Source organism: Eupeodes corollae, chromosome 3 (genome assembly GCF_945859685.1).
Source record: "Eupeodes corollae chromosome 3, idEupCoro1.1, whole genome shotgun sequence".
NCBI lineage: Eukaryota > Metazoa > Arthropoda > Insecta > Diptera > Syrphidae > Eupeodes > Eupeodes corollae.
The window spans coordinates 23,871,112-23,888,992 of record NC_079149.1 but is presented as its reverse complement, the minus strand read 5'-3'; the positions used below and the strand labels follow the sequence as shown (position 1 = coordinate 23,888,992).

At 30.9% G+C, this 17,881-nt stretch overlaps 1 protein-coding gene across 5 annotated transcripts in view; it reads right to left on the bottom strand.

Moving 5' to 3' along the window:
• Positions 1-17,881, bottom strand: part of LOC129948823 (E3 SUMO-protein ligase PIAS2) — a 62,703-nt gene that overhangs the window by 4,064 nt on the left and 40,758 nt on the right. For 2 of the 5 annotated variants that reach the window (XM_056059893.1, XM_056059892.1), the window contains one exon: positions 6,852-8,032. The exons of 1 other annotated variant lie outside the window; for it this stretch is intronic. In XM_056059893.1, the coding sequence (XP_055915868.1) occupies positions 6,921-8,032 (1,112 nt within the window). In that variant the 3' untranslated portion in view covers positions 6,852-6,920. Of the gene's footprint in view, positions 1-6,851; positions 8,033-9,071; positions 9,374-9,518; positions 9,729-10,039; positions 10,250-10,485; positions 10,918-17,881 lie in introns of those variants that run through there. 2 more of the 5 variants (XM_056059894.1, XM_056059895.1) reach the window with 2 other exon arrangements.

Genomic DNA, 17,881 nt, shown 5'->3' with positions numbered 1-17,881 from the left:
CCAAGTATTCCTTTTCAAACCATTAGTGCCAATGGATATTTTACATACTTCTGTACATGTCAAATGTGTTTGCAGCAGTTTCTTGCTCATACAGGTTCAGAGATAAAAGATTGAGTATTGTTTCCGCTCCTGCTGTGGGGTGGTCCTCATTTCTTATGAGGCTTTATTTTAGTTTACAATGTTTCCGCAAGGGATCAGATCTGAAGATTGCAGTTTACATCCACAGCATGATTTTTGATGATTCGGTCCCCCTACCTATTACATGTAAAGAATGCGATCTGAACTTTTTTGATTCTTCCTAGTGTCTTAAGATCTCAGTTCAGATTTTTATCCAGGTGCCTATAATTATGAGGTTCGCCGCGGATCGTTTTTAATTCGACTCGTGTCGTATTTTCTTATTAACGAATTCGCGGTGAAGCGATAATAGTTATTAATATATTCCAGTGATTTGACACTTTTGGTTCGACTTTTTCTTCCTATATTCCAGTGGTTTGACAGCTTCAACAAATTTTGTTTTGTTTTGAATGAGTTTGTGAAATTTGTGGTGATTTATTTTATATTTAAAATCGAACAGTGAATAATAATAAACACTCTTTCGACTGTAAATCCGCCAAAAAAAAACTGTCAAATTTCAACTCGCCAACAAAAATTGATATTTCGAATTCCTTTGTTGGTCGTATTCAAAATGAAGAAGACGAAATTAAAAACAATAATTGAAAATGGCAAACTCGCTAGCAAACGGATTTGACTCGAATCCCATAATCAGTCCCCAGGTTCTCCTAGGTCTGATAATCTGATCTGATAATTTAAGAGGGGTTTCATCTTTGCAAGGAATAACATAATTTGGGATTCTTCAGTACTAGGACTGTTTTCAAGAATAAATTTGTTTTTGAGCGAACCTTGAACGTTTACAATCTAAGTTCGCAACTTGTCGATATAATGACTTCTTGAATTTCGCTAACGTTCGTTTTGCAACAATGTTCGCTTTTCAAATTTAAAAAATACTTAAAAGTTAAACATAAAAGTTTTGTTTACTATTGAAAATTTTCTAGCTAAAAAGGTTTTTGAAATATTTTTTTTAAGTTTTCACCCCATACATTGTAAGAGGCAATTTTTTCTGTAAATCCAGATAAGATTAACGTAAACTAATTTAACCACTTAACCTAAAGTTTGTTTCACTTTAGCAAATTAACAATTTTCTTTAAAAAAAAAACACTGATAATTTCACATCGGAAGTAAAAAATCGTTTTTTAGTAGATCCAAATTTTTAATTTATCTCACAGTATCTTATAAACTTTATAACATTTTATTTTATAATGAAATGCAAACATTAACATGATGAACAAAAACAAAAAAGAAATGAATAACTATAATATAATTTTTTGGAAATATCAACAAAACAAAAAAAAAATACATCATCGTCCGTTTCCGTGAAATCACCATCACTCAAAACCGTCGCCTTTTACGTCTTTGGTTACGTCGAAAATCATTTTGTTGGTTATTATAACGATTGCCAGTGCTTCCATATAAAACTTCAATTCGTCTTGGTAAAGGAACAAAACACTTGTAATTGGCCAGTTCTATAAGATTTGATTTGAATTTTAGTTTTTCTTGATATACAAATAGCCAAACAAAATTTAATTTTATATTAAAAAAAAAAGGAAAAACAAATGTGTGGTTAATGTTTTTTAATGAATTTATGGATGTAGTTTAGTTAAAAAGACGACACGAGATAATTATATTTTGTTAAATTTACTATGTACACAGTTATTTATTTTTTAAATAAAAAAAATTTGAGAAGAAATTCTAGGCAGAAATCCCCGAGGATGAATTTAAATCAACTATTTTTAGCCAATCAGGCAAATATTTGTTAAAAGCTTCCATAAATGATTCAGTACAAATTTCTTTTAACCTAAATTTTCTATCTTTTTAATACCAACTTTTATTAATTTTCTAGTCTTTTAATTCGAGGAGAATCCGTTTAATTATGCGGACGATATCAAATTACAGATTTATATTATTTTATAATTCAACAAATCAAAACAAAGAACATGAAAACAAAAAACGAAAGCAGAGCCCTGTTCCACCAAACACTTTTCACTTCGCTACTTTACAATAAAAAAAATAATAACCTGCAAAACTAAAATTGCAAAGTTACAATACTTTTCAATTTTTCAGACTTTATTTAAAAAGAGAAAACTAATAGTGTTTCTATAAAATCAGAAATTTTTGAGATTAATGAATCAACGTGTTAAACCTTAAATTAAAGATTCATATTCTTGTGTTAATTCGTCAAAATTAAAAAAAAATATTAACTACACGTAATATTTACATCTTCATTTTCAAAACGTTTCATTTATTTTTGTATTAGTTTTAGAAACTTTTCAAAACAAACTTTTTTCGGAAAATTACAAAATTGCAAAATTACAAAACTTTTCACTTTTTAGAAAAGACTTGACACTTTGCTATTTGAGTTTTCAATTCAATGATTTCCGTTTGCAAATTTGCATTTAGTTAAACTTAATTTACAAAGTAAAAGTGCAAAGTTGCAAAGTAAAAAGTGTTTTATGGAACAGGTTCCAGGACCCTATTCCACAGAACAACTTATAAAGTTTTTACCACATTGCATTTATCAAAATTCGAAATTTTCTGTTCTACAGAACTATAAAATCTGATAAGTAAAAAGTTGAAAATGATAAGCGTAATTTTTGAAGGTCCCTGCAATTTCTGTTCCACGTATGTTCTTTTTTAAAAAGTGCAAAATTAAAATTGAAAAGTGTAATTTGCAAAACTTAAACTTTTTCGTTTCAAAAATACACAACAACCTTACATTCTATTTTTGCAAAGCGAATTTTGAGTAGTTTATCAAAAGATTAAAATAAAAAGGCCACCTTGCATATTACATATTGTTATTTCTATCTAGGTTGAAATCAAACCTTTTAGAACGTATTCATTGGAACGATTTTGTTGTTGTGTATTAATAAAAAATAAAATCATTATTAAAAAATGGTAAGAATTCAGAATTCAATTGTTGTTTATATAGGTAGAAATTATAATACAAGAAATTACAGGACATAATAAAGTCCACGTTGGAGTGGTTGGACTTTCTTTAAAACTTTCTGTTTAAATAATTTATTAAGAAATATTAACTTAAATATAATATATCGAAACAGTTTAAATTAAAACGTACGAAGTTGCTCATATTTCCAAAGAGTCTGTTTTCAGATATTGTTTTCAAAAATTGAAATGTCACTTGATTTCTCACAAAAGCTAATATTGTATGTATACAAACATTTATGAATTTCAGATTATATATATTTTAAGTATAAGATTATTTAGATCTTATTAATTAACGAGATATCGAATTTTGCAAAGAAAATGTTAAATATTATTTTTAATCAGAAATAAAAACAATGACATTTCTGATTATCAAATATCATTGAGAAATTGTGCAAAAGTAAAATGATTAATTTCAAAATTTGAATTCAATCGACAGACAGACAGACGGACGAAATCGGGGGCAAACTTTTTTCGACTTCTCAATTAAAAAATGAATACTTTTAAAGAATATTTTAAACATGAAGAAGTTAGTTAATAGTGTCCAATGAGTAGTGAAACTATCAATTAACTTCCATAACATAAATTATTTTTTTTACAAAAGAGAGTTTTCGATTAACTAAAAGTACCATCAAATTTATGTTTAAGTCCCTTGCAATAACTTTTGCGTAGTCTAGGAAATAGAATGGAGCCCTATATCACGGTATTGCATCTATATGCACGGAATAAGCAAAGCAGCCTTCTGTAGAGTAGTTCATCGGGTGTCTAATTTTATCATTGATGAATTTCTCTCTAAAACCATTTGCTGGGCTCATTGTTCAGACATAACTTCGCAAAATTGTTCCCAAAGAGGGTTTCCTTTTGTAGCTGGATGTGTTGAGGTACCATGGTAGATATTGATTCCAATATCTGATAAGAAGCACTTCTAATTCACTACCCATTTTGATGGAGTTCCTAAATCGCTTAATGGCTGAGTTGGGTGGTACTTGCCCGCATCCCGGAGGTTGGGTATTCGATTCCGTATCTCAACAATTTTTTTTTTCTTATATATGTACATACATATAAATTAATTGTATATGTATATACATTTTGGAACGATATCTTGGAGCGATTCAACGCGACAAACAAGATGTTGCAAGACTCGAAAATGATTCTTGAATCGGCAATGCGTGCACTAGAATCATTATCATTCGTGGAATCCAAAGGGGCTCCCGGAAATTACGCCAGAATTTTTTTTTGGAAAAAACGCCGGAAAATGTTTACTGCTTCAAATTGGAAAAAGAAGCAGAATTTTTTGTGGAAAATAAACCAGAAACATTGGAAATTGTGCCAGACAGAAATGGAAAAAAAAAAACAGAAAGCAAAATGGAAACTAGGCCAGAAAACCAATTGATATATTCTGGCCTAATTGCCTAATATCAATTTGGAAAAAAAGCCAGAAAATGTTTTGCATTTTAAAAGTCGCTATTTGTTCAATATTGTAGACATTTTATCAAAACAAGAAAAAACAGCCCCTGACATGCACACGCGGCGCAGAACGGCTAGCCGGCGCGGCCATTGCGTTGCGGACGTGGCGCTGTCCGGCGCGGTTACGGCGCGCGTGGCTGCAAAGCAAAAAATTACTAAAGTTTTCAATAATTTTTTTTATTTGTAACAATTTATTTAACAAAATAGAAAAGAACTAAATATTTTTACTAAATGTAAACTTGCAAAGTCTATGCTACGATTTCCCAGCAGCATGGACATTTGTAATTTTCGTTTGAATCTGCAACTGCTTGAGCATGTACTCCGAGCAGATTTTCATATGTCTGCACGGCAACAACACAACGTTTGGTGGAAGGACCTGACATATTATACATAATATTACATCCGCTTCGCAACTAAACAATAATTCTAACAATAGATGATAGAGACAAAGAATGTGTAGTAAAACTGTTTATTTATTACAACAATTTATACAAAATACTGTTCTTTTCATGTTTAGAAAAAAACGCCAGAAATTTTATTTCTGGCTTTTTTTCCAAATATTTTTTTTGCCAGAAAATTTTTAGGAAAAAATGCATGAAATTCCGCAATTTTGCCAGAAAAATTTGGGATTTTTTCCTAGGAAAAAAGCCAGAATTTTGTATGAAGAATTTTATGGCGTTTTTTCCTAAAAAAAATTCTGGCGTAATTTCCGGGAACCATCCAAACGAAATGATTTTGATAAATACGAGAATCAGCCAAAAAAATATCCCTTACTGATGAATATGTACAATCACGCACCCGAACCAGAACGAGAAATGTGATGTTGAATTCGCTCGATTACGGAAAAGCACAAGACGCAAATCTGTTACCCATGGAAAAATACAAAGTATCCGCCTTCATCCCAGTGATTGACCAGCTATACGTTTCTCTTACTGAAAGATTGCATGCCTATAAGGCTGTACGTTCGAGATTTGGATTCCTGAATCACATCGAGAAGATGGATGCTGAAAATGTACACGCTGCAGCAGAGGCATTGGTGAAAGTGTGTCCGAATGATTTACAACCTAGTCTTGGTAATGAGTTAGTTCAATTTGTGTCTTTGATTGACCCATTCAAAAAGGAAAAGGACTATGGAAAAGATCAATCGCCGGAACTATTTTACTACCAAATTCTCGAAAATCAAAAATTCAGAGCTACATTCTCAAACATAGAAATTGCATTGAGAATGTATTTGGTTTCGACGGTAACAAATTACACAGGAGAGCGCTCATTTTCAAAAATGAAAATTACAAAAAAATAGGCTTCGAACCACGAATGGGACAAAACCGTCTATCGAAGCTTTCTCTCCTGAGCATTGAAAGCAATTTACTCCGAGAATTGGATTTCAACGAAATCATCAAGGATTTTTCGCCGGAAAAAAGCCCGAAAGGTTCCGTTCGTTAACCCTAAAATTTTATTTCACATAATTCTTTTTTCTGTTTATATTTATATGTGTTTGTTCACTACTAAAGGAATCTACTTGGTTTCACAATAAATTTTTTTATTGAAAAACTCGATTGAAAGAAATGGTTTACTTTATTTTGAAAATAATTTGGGGCGAAGGGGCCTCCGCTCCTTTATTGCCCCGAGGCCTCTGGACCACTAATGCGGCCCTGATTGATTCAATTCCAATTTTGTTCAATGCATACACTTTTACTTTTCATTTTTCAAATAAAGTCAGAAAAATTGAAAAGTAAAAAGTTTTTTTTCGCTCTGCAGTGTCCTGTGTTTGGTGAGCCAGGGTCAAGATCTAACTTTTTGTATTGTTTCAATTTGTATTCATTTCTTCTATTATTTTAATATCGAGTGCTTTATTTCCGGAACTTCTGAGCCTGTGTTCATCAACATTCTCAATCCCGACTAGTGATTCTCAATTTAAAACGACCAACCCAACCCTCCATAAAATTCAAAATTATTTCAATAAGTCAACTATTAAAATTAGTGATACTAAATTTTTTAACATCATAAACATTTGTATAGTTTAATATCAACATTATAATTATAATAAAAAATTCTGAATAATTTGTTTTTACTTTTTTTTATTTTCAATAATAACAATATTTCAAAAGTTTATTTTTCTTTAAAAAATTCAACAATAACAAAAAAAAAACAATAATTATCTTTTCACATTATTCATAAATCATGCTTCAAGCAATGTTAATAAATTATTATAAATATAGTATGTATTTAAGGGACTTTTGAGTACAATTGCGACTTAACTCGTATAATTTAAATTTCGATAGGATTCCAAACAACAAAAAAAAACTGAGTTTCGCCACTTTTGGACTCAAAGCCTCCCAATATAATTCTGAATTCATAGTATAAAAAAATAAATATAAAATAATAAAGTGCAACTTCTATATTAATCCTCTTTGAAAAGCTTCTTCTAGATGCGGTGGTAGAACTCGCCATTGTTTGCACCTCTGAAGCAACTGACGGGCATAGGGTTGTTTTCTCTGATACATTAATTTTCTTTCGGTGCTCAGTTTACTTATGGTGTCAAAATTGACAGTGGCATATTCTAAAAGCTCATTAAGTTTTAGTCCCTTGGGAAGGCTTCGAGTATCTCGTAAACTCTTGGCAATCTTTGAATCACTTTTAGATTTTTTTTGAGTATCGCATAGAATTCTGTGTATTCTATTGAGGCTACTTAATTGTCTTCTGCTATAATTGTTCTTTCCATGAGTTGCATCCAGCCAATCTCTATCTAATCCTGAGTTCATATGCAAATTGTCAAGTGTGAAAACAGATCTTTCCATTTGCGAAAAAGGTGGGTCCACAGTTAAGCTCATAAGCGCCGGTATGGCCATCTCTGGGCTTCGACTGCTTGTCGAAGTTGAAGGACCCTGAACATAGTCTGATGTTACAGTTGTACTGAAGTTATTATTTCTAGTAAATGGATTGTTGTTGTTGTTGTTAGTTTCTTGTAATTGGTTTTCTCTAGCCCACATTTTCCGCAACTTTAATCTTTGACTCTTGCTTATACTATTTATATCACAGCCAGAGCCAAAAGTTTCTAAAAATCTTTTAAATGACACCACAGATTGATCTCTAGTGCTTTGCACTGATCTCGAGCGTTTCCTTGATTTGGACTTCTTTTTTTTAAGTTTTTTCGGTAATAGTATTTCAGAAATAGGTTCAATAGTCTCGTTATTTGAACAAGCCACAGAGTTGCCTCCGTTCAAATCTCCACCAACAGTTTTGTTTCCATCTTTTGCATCGTTGTTTTGGTTATAATTTAAAGACATTGTTTTTTCTCCAATGGATTGTTCAACTTGATTTGTTGAATTTATATTCGATTGATTCACTTTAGTGGAAGTGGAAGTTGAAGTGATTTCTTTTTGTTGGATAACAGAAGCAAAAGACGATGGAGTATGGCATTTCTTCCGATATTGTCGAATTTTATTCGAGATATCACACACTTGAGGCTTGAGGGATTTTTTTTCATGATTTATGGATCCCTCCAAAGCTGCAACAAAGAAGATAACAAAAATGATTTACCGAGCAAAATTAGGACATCATTATGAATTAGAATCATAATGGTCTTAATTATGATGCTATATTGAGTACTACGGACGAACGAACGAACATAAACAAACACAATTATTCAAAACTATGAATACTAAAATATTATTTGAATTTAAGGCACACTTCAAGAAGAATTTTTTGGGTTTGTTCAACTGGTTTCAAACGTGTTTTTAAAAAATTTGTTTTACAAGTTAAATTCATCAAAAGTGTTTAAAATAATTTTACTTAAAACTTTTAAAATTGTTTGGTTAATCTTAAAGAATTAAGGACAATGTATGAAACAAATATCAATAAATCAATTTATTTTGCCTTAGGAATGCAAAAACGTGAAAGTTGTTTTTTGACAGTTCTAGATCAAGAACAAATTGATTTATTTTACCCATGGAAAACCCCATAAAAATGAAACAATACACGCTTCAAAAGCAGATCCAGCATACACAAGGAACTTGATGGAAGCCCAGAAATAATCTCTTACTCTGTAGTCTACTTATATCAAAACGTCAACGATCATGTTTATTTCATTCAACTGATAGCTAGACGTTAATACTTTTGAAGCTATTAATCAAATCAAAGCTTTTTAGTGAAAGATTCAAAATGATTTTGAATTTGTGCAAAAAAACTTAAGATAAATATAAGTGAAGTAATGTTCCAAGTTTGAAATTGACAGCTGAAAAACTAATGAGTTGTCTTGGTTTAAGTTGAATGTAAATTATGTCTTTTATGTTCTCTGAACCTGCCCGAGATTCAAGACCCTAAGGATGGAATTCGTGAAGTAATCGAGGACGTATAGCAAAATTTCATGAAATTATAGTGTGCACCAACCATTGTCCTTGCGGCCATTTGGCTGATATTGAAATTAGTATCATAATGAAACCCCTTGCTGGAAAACCCTATAGACTGCCCTTTTTCTCACTTAAAACCTTTTCATAACTAAATAAGACCATGCTGTTTTATTGTTGTAAAGTTTAAAGTCGTCTTGATTGATTTTGAATTCCTTGAAATTCCTTTCACTGTATTTATGATATTTGAGATTTTACAAAAGATGGTCCAAAACTTAAAAATAGGCTTATTTCAAAAATAAATTGCTTAAAAATAGGATTATTTCAAAAATGATTGGCTTATGGAATAACAACGGTGAAAAGTGGTGGTGCTAATGGCGGCGTCGGTGGCAGCAACGGTTGTGGTATTGGTGGTGGAAGTGGCGGTGCTGATGATGGCGTTTGTTCTTTGGTATGTTTAACTTTTTTGTCCAACGTAGAATTTTCATCACCAATTTGTTGGCCTGAAATTGAAATAAATTAAATTTTGTTTCGTAACACATGGTCTTGTTAACCACACTGCTGATTTTTAATAAGCTGTTTTAGTTAACTTCTGATGACTTTCGAGTTAAAAAAGCATGTGTGGTCGTAATTGATTAACAAAATTACGTTTTCTTTGAATTAATGCTGATTCTCTCGACGTAGCTGGTGGTGATGGTGGAGGTGGATCTGGTATTGGCACTGGAGGTGATGGCAAAGGTGGCGGCAGTGGTGGTAATGATGTTGATAATGATATTGGAAGATTCTGAGCATCAACTAATTGGTTAGGCTTATTTCTTAATGCGTTATTCTGGTGTTTTTCCGAACTTATTTTCAAAGCTAAGTAAAGAAGATATAAATTACATTCAATATCTCTCAGAATATCAAAAAACACTCGAATTTTACTCTCTTTGAATTCCACAAATTTTAACTTTTGTGAGGTCTTTGAAAGCTAACTTATCTATTTTTATTTCTGTTTCTTTAGAATCTTCTTGAATTTATTCCTAAGAAACTCATTTAATTCTTTAGTTGCTTGCCTTATAAACATAGTTTTGTTTTTGTATTATTTTTCCATATTGCGAAATTTGCATTAATAAAATATTAAAGAGATTTAACAACTCAAGTGTTTTTAATAAAATTTTAAAATTTACATTTCTGTTGAATGAGTGTTAAGCCTTGAGCTTGTTCTCGAATAGGGTTTTCATCTGAATGAATTCCACTATCTATTGAAGTGACTGCTTGAATTGATGGTCCAGTAATCGAAACTGATTTACTTTTATTAAATTTCTCTTTCCATTTCCGAATTCGTTCTTTGATCTTCAATCTGATATGGGAGCAGTTTTTAGCAGGAATTTTCAAAACTAAAACAGAGATTAAAATTACATATTTTTATCGCTCAAAATCTCTTATAGCTTTTGGACCACACTGGTGTTTTATTCTCAACTTTATTTAATTTAAATTATTTTCTTCTTCTTTTACAAAAATATTGACTTTATCGTTGCTTTGTCCAACCACTCGCATTATGATTTCCACTGAAATCATATGCCACCACATGGAAACGCCAGTCTGGTCTTCTATCGCTTAGCTCAAAAATTACTTGATATTTGATTGTCCTCCTCATCTGTCAATGAGATTTGTTTACTTTGTGAGTTACTACTTAAAGGATTTCTTCCATGATCCATGGTTTGTATAGGTGACGCTGATGATGTCTCAACATTATTTGTGTTTTCTTTATCTCTAGCAAAATTAGACTCCGTAGGAATTCTTGTATCCTCAATACTGCTACTGACGCTTACTGGCTGCGTTGATGTTTCATGATCTTCTTCAGACGCATTTGAATTGGGTGAAGGGCTGGTGGTAGATGATGATGGGTTTTTACGAGTTGCTCCTAATTGCAATAATTGTTTTCTTTTTTCTCTCCATTTTCGGAAATTTTCCAGAAATGAATTTTGCTGATTTGGTTCCACGGTTGCTTCTATGATCCCGCCGCCGCAGTTTTCAGTTTCAGTAGCTTTTGGCGTTGTAATTACTAAAATAGAGATAAAATACCATATTATGCTATGTTTCCACGCACTTGAAAAACCGTTATCAATTTTTTAATCCTGTACAAAAGTATTAAAATAAAAAATTGATTTACAATAAAGCTGCGGTCATATACAATACAATACAATATTCAAAATAAAAAGAATTTAATACAAGTCATTCACTACGCCTTAATTAAGATGCATATTTGTTTAAGTGGAAACATAGCATATTTGACGCTCAAAATATTGAGCATTTGATGTACATATGTACATTGTACACTCTCTTGTTTGATGAAGAATATTTACTTACGGAAACGTTACCTCAGACACACTTTGGAGACTTGCAAATTAAAAACTTTGCAAACTTTAAAAATATTTATACCACTGTACACATTAACACGCATGTAACGAAATTTGTTCTTTTGTTTACAGAAGGGTAAATATTAATTCCTTGACACAGTTTGATATTTTTGTATCCAAATGAAATTTAACGCTCCCATTAGAAAAAGCGAATTTAACATTCACACACATTTTTGACATAATTTATTAAGCGACACAAACTACAAAGTTTCAAGTCAAAAGCTAATATACGTTTGACTTCCGATACGATTCCATTAAAACTTTCAATTTAAGTACAAGCATACATCCTTCATAAGTCTTATTAATTTTTTTTGTATCTTATTTCTGTTAAATGTTAGTTACCAGGTATTTTTCAATCCAATCAAAACCAATCACCCTTAAGTTTAAAGAAAAATATATCCGACCCTAGCTAGAGCTTCCAGCGGAATTTCTTTCCTTCGAAATATTTTGCAGTACCCTCAAACAAAAACCCAATGTAATTGTATCAAATTTTCCAAAATTCATTAATTTTGGAACAAGCATCGAAATTATTAATTTTCACTACAAAAATGGTGAACATTTTATCAGTTGGCAAAACTATGGCCCCGATTGTGAGTTTCGGTTTTCTAATCGATGATCGACTTTTTTTGATTATCGATTACTTTATTTCATATTGTAAGTATCGATTTCGATCGAAACTTTTCGATTGGACGGTCGTTGATTTTCGATTGTTATTTTCTAATCGACGCGGAAGAAATCTGATGTCCAGGAGTTTTTTCTTAGTAGCAAAATGTAATTTTTTCCAATAAATAAATTATTTTAAGGCAAATAAAATGCAAATATTTTTTATACAGGTCTAAAGCAATAACAAATAGAAAACAAATGGAAATTTTGGTCAGATTGATGGAGGAAAATCTGGACTGGCGAAGGGGGTTTGCGCTAAAAGCCAAGATGGGAAAAGTTCGCTTAGGAACTTAATGGTGAAGGTCCTCCAATGCGTACTTGGGAGAAATGGTTAAAAGTAAATAAGAAAACATTTTAATACATTCATTTATGTTCCCACTATGAGCTCCTTTATCCAATTAGGTATGGAAAGATTTCAAGCTCAACACCAAGAAGATGTCACAAAATAAAGTGGAACAAAAAGCAACTGGTGGTGGACCAAGTAAGCTTCACACTTTCAGCCAATTGGAAGAAGCTGTAATCAAGATGTTGGATATAAACACCGTCTTGGACCCACATGGAGTTGAGTTTGGTAACTTGGAATCTGCGCAGAATAATAATTTGTCATCACAGGACAATATCGAAGAAAAAATGAACTTGAGGTCAAGATTAACATGGAATTAATAAGCCTCATTGAAACTCCAAAAAAAAATACATCGGTATCCAACAGCAATGCACCAAAAACTAAATCAACAAAAAACAAACGTTCTGACGAACAAGAAAGGATTGTGCCATTGGAGAAATCAACAAATTCCCAGGAAACTTTTTTTAAGGAAATAAGAACGTTAGTGCAAGACCTTAAGGAATCTAAAAAAAAAACAAAAACAAAAAAATTATCTGCAAAAAGATACAAACAAGGAAATATTGGCAATGGGTTGGGTTCGAAATCCTGTATGGATCTTAATACTGTATTTAAAATACTGTATCTCAAAATACTGTATTTCAAAATACTGTATTTCAAAATACTGTTTGTACAAAATACTGTATGATCAAAATACTGTAGCTCAAAATTCTGCAACTTAAAATTCTGTATGCCAAAATTCTGCCTATTCACAGCATTATTAAAAACAACAGATTACTTTTATAAAGAATACATGATAATATTTTTTCATTGGCATAATGTTCTAATATACTTCCCTTGAGCAATAACATATGACAATTAATAAGTCATTGAATTTTTGTTGTTGTTGTAAATACATTTGTATATGCAATTCATAGATTGTTACTTATAAATATTATTGCCTATATTTACTTACTTATGATAGGACTTATTAATGTATTCTGTTTTTTTTACTTGTTTGGAGTTTCAATAACTGATATAATGTACATGCGAAAATCGAGTTCCGCTTTTTTCTTTTCAGTATTTTTAGATAATATTTTGCTCATACAGCAGATACAGTATTTTGACAACATAGCATTTTGAGATACAGTATATTAACCAAACAGTATTATGAATATTATGAATATATAGTATCATACAATTCAGGTTCCAGGTTGTACGGGGCAGTTTTATCATCATCATGACCATGATCCTGTAGTTCTTCTTCAAGCAAAGGGTAAGGCTGAAGACTTATAAATTTAGTTAACACGAAAACTTATGATAAATCATCTTAAGCGATGAGGATTATTTTTGGCTCTGAGGCTCAATTAAGAATTGTCACATTTGGGGCTCGAAAAATCCAAGACTGATTTTTGAACAGCCTCTTCAACTGTACCGTTTTTAAGCTAATAAAATGCGAATGGTGCAACTGTTAAGTTAAATGGATTGATTTATCGAACTATGAGTAGCTGAAATCGGAAGTTATTGATGTGGAGACCTATGTTTTGAACAAGACGGCATGTGACGTGCCCAACAAGGAACTAAACAATGCTCGCGTTGGTTTGGTTACCTGAGATTATCACCCTTATTTCGCAAGGCTTTGAGCGACACATCGAAAAACGACAAACCAAATTTGGCATTGCTTAACTTGTTCAAACGCTTGTCATTTATCCCTTGTGAGACGCATTTGTCTATTTTGTTTCGTATTTCGTTAGTCATTTTCATAACAAAGACTGCATTCACGCCAATTTCATCGTTGAAAATTCACTCACAAAAATACACCAAAATGGTGTTGTTGTTTTTGATTTTATAATTTTAAAAACCTTTATTTTGAATTAAATTAACAAGTCAACACCGAATGAAAAAAGACTTGTTGAATGTATTTAGCAATATTAACAATCTTGCCAAAAAAGATCCTACTTTGATCCGTCTTTTTAGGGAAAACAATTTTAACATGGGTGTCATCAACGCATTTAATTCCACCTGAAATGCTTGTTGAACAAAATGCCTTATTACTTAACTTTCGAGAGCTACATTCCAAGCCAGAAACTGTACAGTTTTACCTCGAGGATGTTAAACATTTCCTTGAGTATTTTAATTAAGGAAGGCTGTGCTAGTCCTAGATCGAAGTCGTTTCTAACTCCTTTTCGGTAGCGTCTTTCCGTAGAAAACCTAAGGGTACCAGCTGGCTTCAGGGGGGTTATTATGAAAAACGAAACTCGTTCAAAATAACGCTTATTCGTTAAATTGCGATTAGAAAAAACGATTGTAGTGGCACTAAATCGTCAAATTGCGATTAAGAAAAACGAGAATCGTAAAAATGACGATACTCGTATTTTTATTTACGAGTTCCTTCAGCTCTCGTTCAACTTTCGTTTTGGGGGTAGATGTCAAATGTCATTTATTTTTTTGTTTTTGTTTGGTTGGTTTTTGTTTTGTTAAGTGCGCAAAAAATGTAAGTAAATATTAAATAAAATTGTCAAAAACATACAAATAAGTTATTTCTAACCTTCTAGGCCTACAACTAATGCTAAGCAGTTGGATTTGCTGGTAGCTTTTATGGAAACCAATCCAAACATAGCAAAAAATTACTTGCCGACGAGCCAAGCCAAATCCAAAAGGATCGATCTCTTCTAATACATATTTGAATGCGTCCTTGTTCAAACGATAAAGAAGCTTGAACCTGGCAAATATTTAAGGAGTTTTTTTTTAATACTAGATGGAAAGGATTTCACTTTACTTACGTTGAACTTGGAAGGCTCATTGGGTTCGATGAATCTTAAAACTCTTCTTTTTATACGCATTTCCTCTTCTTCTTTAGTTTGGGATTCATCTTCGCTTTCAAGGAAATAGTCGCAGGGAAAAAAACATTTTTTAGAATTTATGCAAATTACATTTATTTTTGAAACTTCCTTGACTTTATTTATATTTTGACATTTGTTAATAGGAGTGAAGTTAGTTGCTCCTTTAAAAATTATAATTTTTCGTTTTTGCCTGGCAACTTTTTTTGCTTTCTATTTTCGTATCTTATAATCGCTCTTCACCATGACTTTCGTTTCTTCGAGTTTCGTTTTTTCTGCCGTTCGTTTCGTAATTCATAATAAGGGCCCAGGGTATACTTTTTAATTTAGCAAATAATTATAAAAGGTACGTTTTTTTATTCTCTTTGACAGCATTGTTTTTTGAGAGGAAGTTATGATGAAGTTTACACGTCAGCAACTCAAAATACGCACAGCATTACGTGATTCTTCCAACTCAATGGCTTTGGGCGAACACATGCAATAAGATGCTTTCCTTTAATTCTTGCATTGGCTAATGAAACTTCATTGCAGATTCTTTCAAAACTTCAGGCTTTCCAAACAAGCCTTCCAGGAGGAGTTAAAAGATATTGATGAAAAACTTAAACCAATCAGAAGTCAGAAATCCATTCCAAATGTACTAAGAGTAGCAGCGGTTTTAAAATTATTTGCAAAAGTTACCAATTGAGCGGAGGAAACGTTCTGCTCTTAAATACAAAAATACCACATATGTAATTTTTTATAAGAGCAACATTTTCGCACAAAGAATTTTTCCTTTAGTGGCCAAAAAATCACTAAATGCTTTACACGTCAAGCTAAATAAATAAAACTTATTCGCAATGAACTTTTGATAAATATTCACAATTGGTCTAAAATTACAAGTTGATACCCATAATACCAACTTATCAAATAATTGATAGAAATTATCGACTATCAAATTGATACTCATAATAAGGCGGTTAGACTTTTTTCTTTAAGCCCACGTAAAAGATAAGCTAATTGCCATTGCCTCACAATCTGCCCAAGAGCTCAACGTAGGATTTCAAGAGGTCTTCAGGAACATACAGCCTCAAATTTGGGAATTGTTCATGACAATTTTAACGAAAAGCATAATGAAGCTGCAACCTTTCCATTGTTGTTTTCCATTCCTTATGGTATTCCTTCTTCTTTACAATGCAAAATAATCCATTAATTTCTCTTATAATATAAATAAATGCTATTGGAAACCCTTTTAACAATTTTCGCATCAATTACGCCTTTAAGTCTATAGTCCTTCGTTGCACCAAGAAGACTTTTTTAACTAACCCTAAGCCAGTTTACTGAAACTAAAGTTAGAAGAGTACAAAAAACTAAATGCCCCATTAAAAAAAAATTAAATAAATGTTCATATTGAATATAAAGTGTATTCTTAAAGAGACAGAAATCCTTAAAGGACTCAGGACACCACTTGAAAATGGATTCTTTCAATTAACAAATTATTTAATTACAAACAAAAAGTCTTTTGATCTTTTATCTTGTTTTCTTTTAATTATTTAAAATTACCATAATGAATTCCTTTTATAGAAATTAATTAAAAACTAAAAACGTTTAACCAAAATTTTGAACTTAATAATTTTCAATTAAATAAAACTGTAAGAAACCATTTCAGTAGTGTATGCAGGGGGTGTTTGTCTCTTTTAAGATAAAATAAAATAAAACAACAATATTTTTTTTTGTATTTGTATTTTAGGTAGAATTATTATCATTTTTTTTTTTTTTTTGTTTTGTATTCATTTATTTATTTATTCATTTTTATTTAATGCGCTTTTTCAAAAACAAAAAACTATTTACACAAAAACATAAAATATGTATAATTTGTTTTCTTTTTTTTTTAATATTTAATTTAAATACAATCGCTACTTAGTATAAATGTTTTATTTTCTTTTTTGTTTTGTATCCCTTTTCTTATGATTGCATTACAAGTTTCTTTTACACACAAAATCTTCATTTTCTTTCTTCAATACTTGTATATGCAGTTACAGAAATGATTTCATTACAGTTTATGCCTTAAATAATAATATTTAATAATTATGAAAAAAATAAAAATTATTAAGTTTTATGGAACAAAAATGATGAACTATTTACAGGTTTGTTGTTTTTTTTTAATCTATTTTTGTTATTTTTTGAGGAACATTATGGTATAATAAATAATTTCAAAGGAAAAAAACAATAAACAATTGATCTAATTTGCATGTAAGTTAAATATTTCGAATGAGATTTGAGTTTTTTTTTTCTTTCTTCGGGATTTATGTAAAATACACAAGTTTTTCTTAAAAATAAAATAAAATTGTTTTCTTTGTTTACATGTTTAAATAAAATTAAATTTTTCTCATCCCTTTAACGCACTTCTGTTCTTTTTTTTTTGTTTTTTAACTTAAAAATAAAATGCTTATTTATGTTGCTCTTTTCTTGTCTAAAACAACTAAATATTTATAGATATTTAAAGAGAGATAGAGAGAGAGAGAGGATAAAGAAGAAGAAGGATTTTACTTAGTTTGTTATAATATTAAATTAATACTAATTATTACTAGCTGAATCATGCTCCATGAATTGTACACCCTCTTCACATTCTTCCACTTTATTATTATCCACTAAAGTTGTTATTTTATGGTTTTTTGTTTTTAGTTTGGTTTGTTTGTTTAATTCAGCAAATTAAAGAGTCGATGATAAGAGGAAATTTGTTTATTTTTTATAAATGTTAAGCTTATTTTAATAAACTCATTACATGCGAATAATTTATAAGAATTAAGA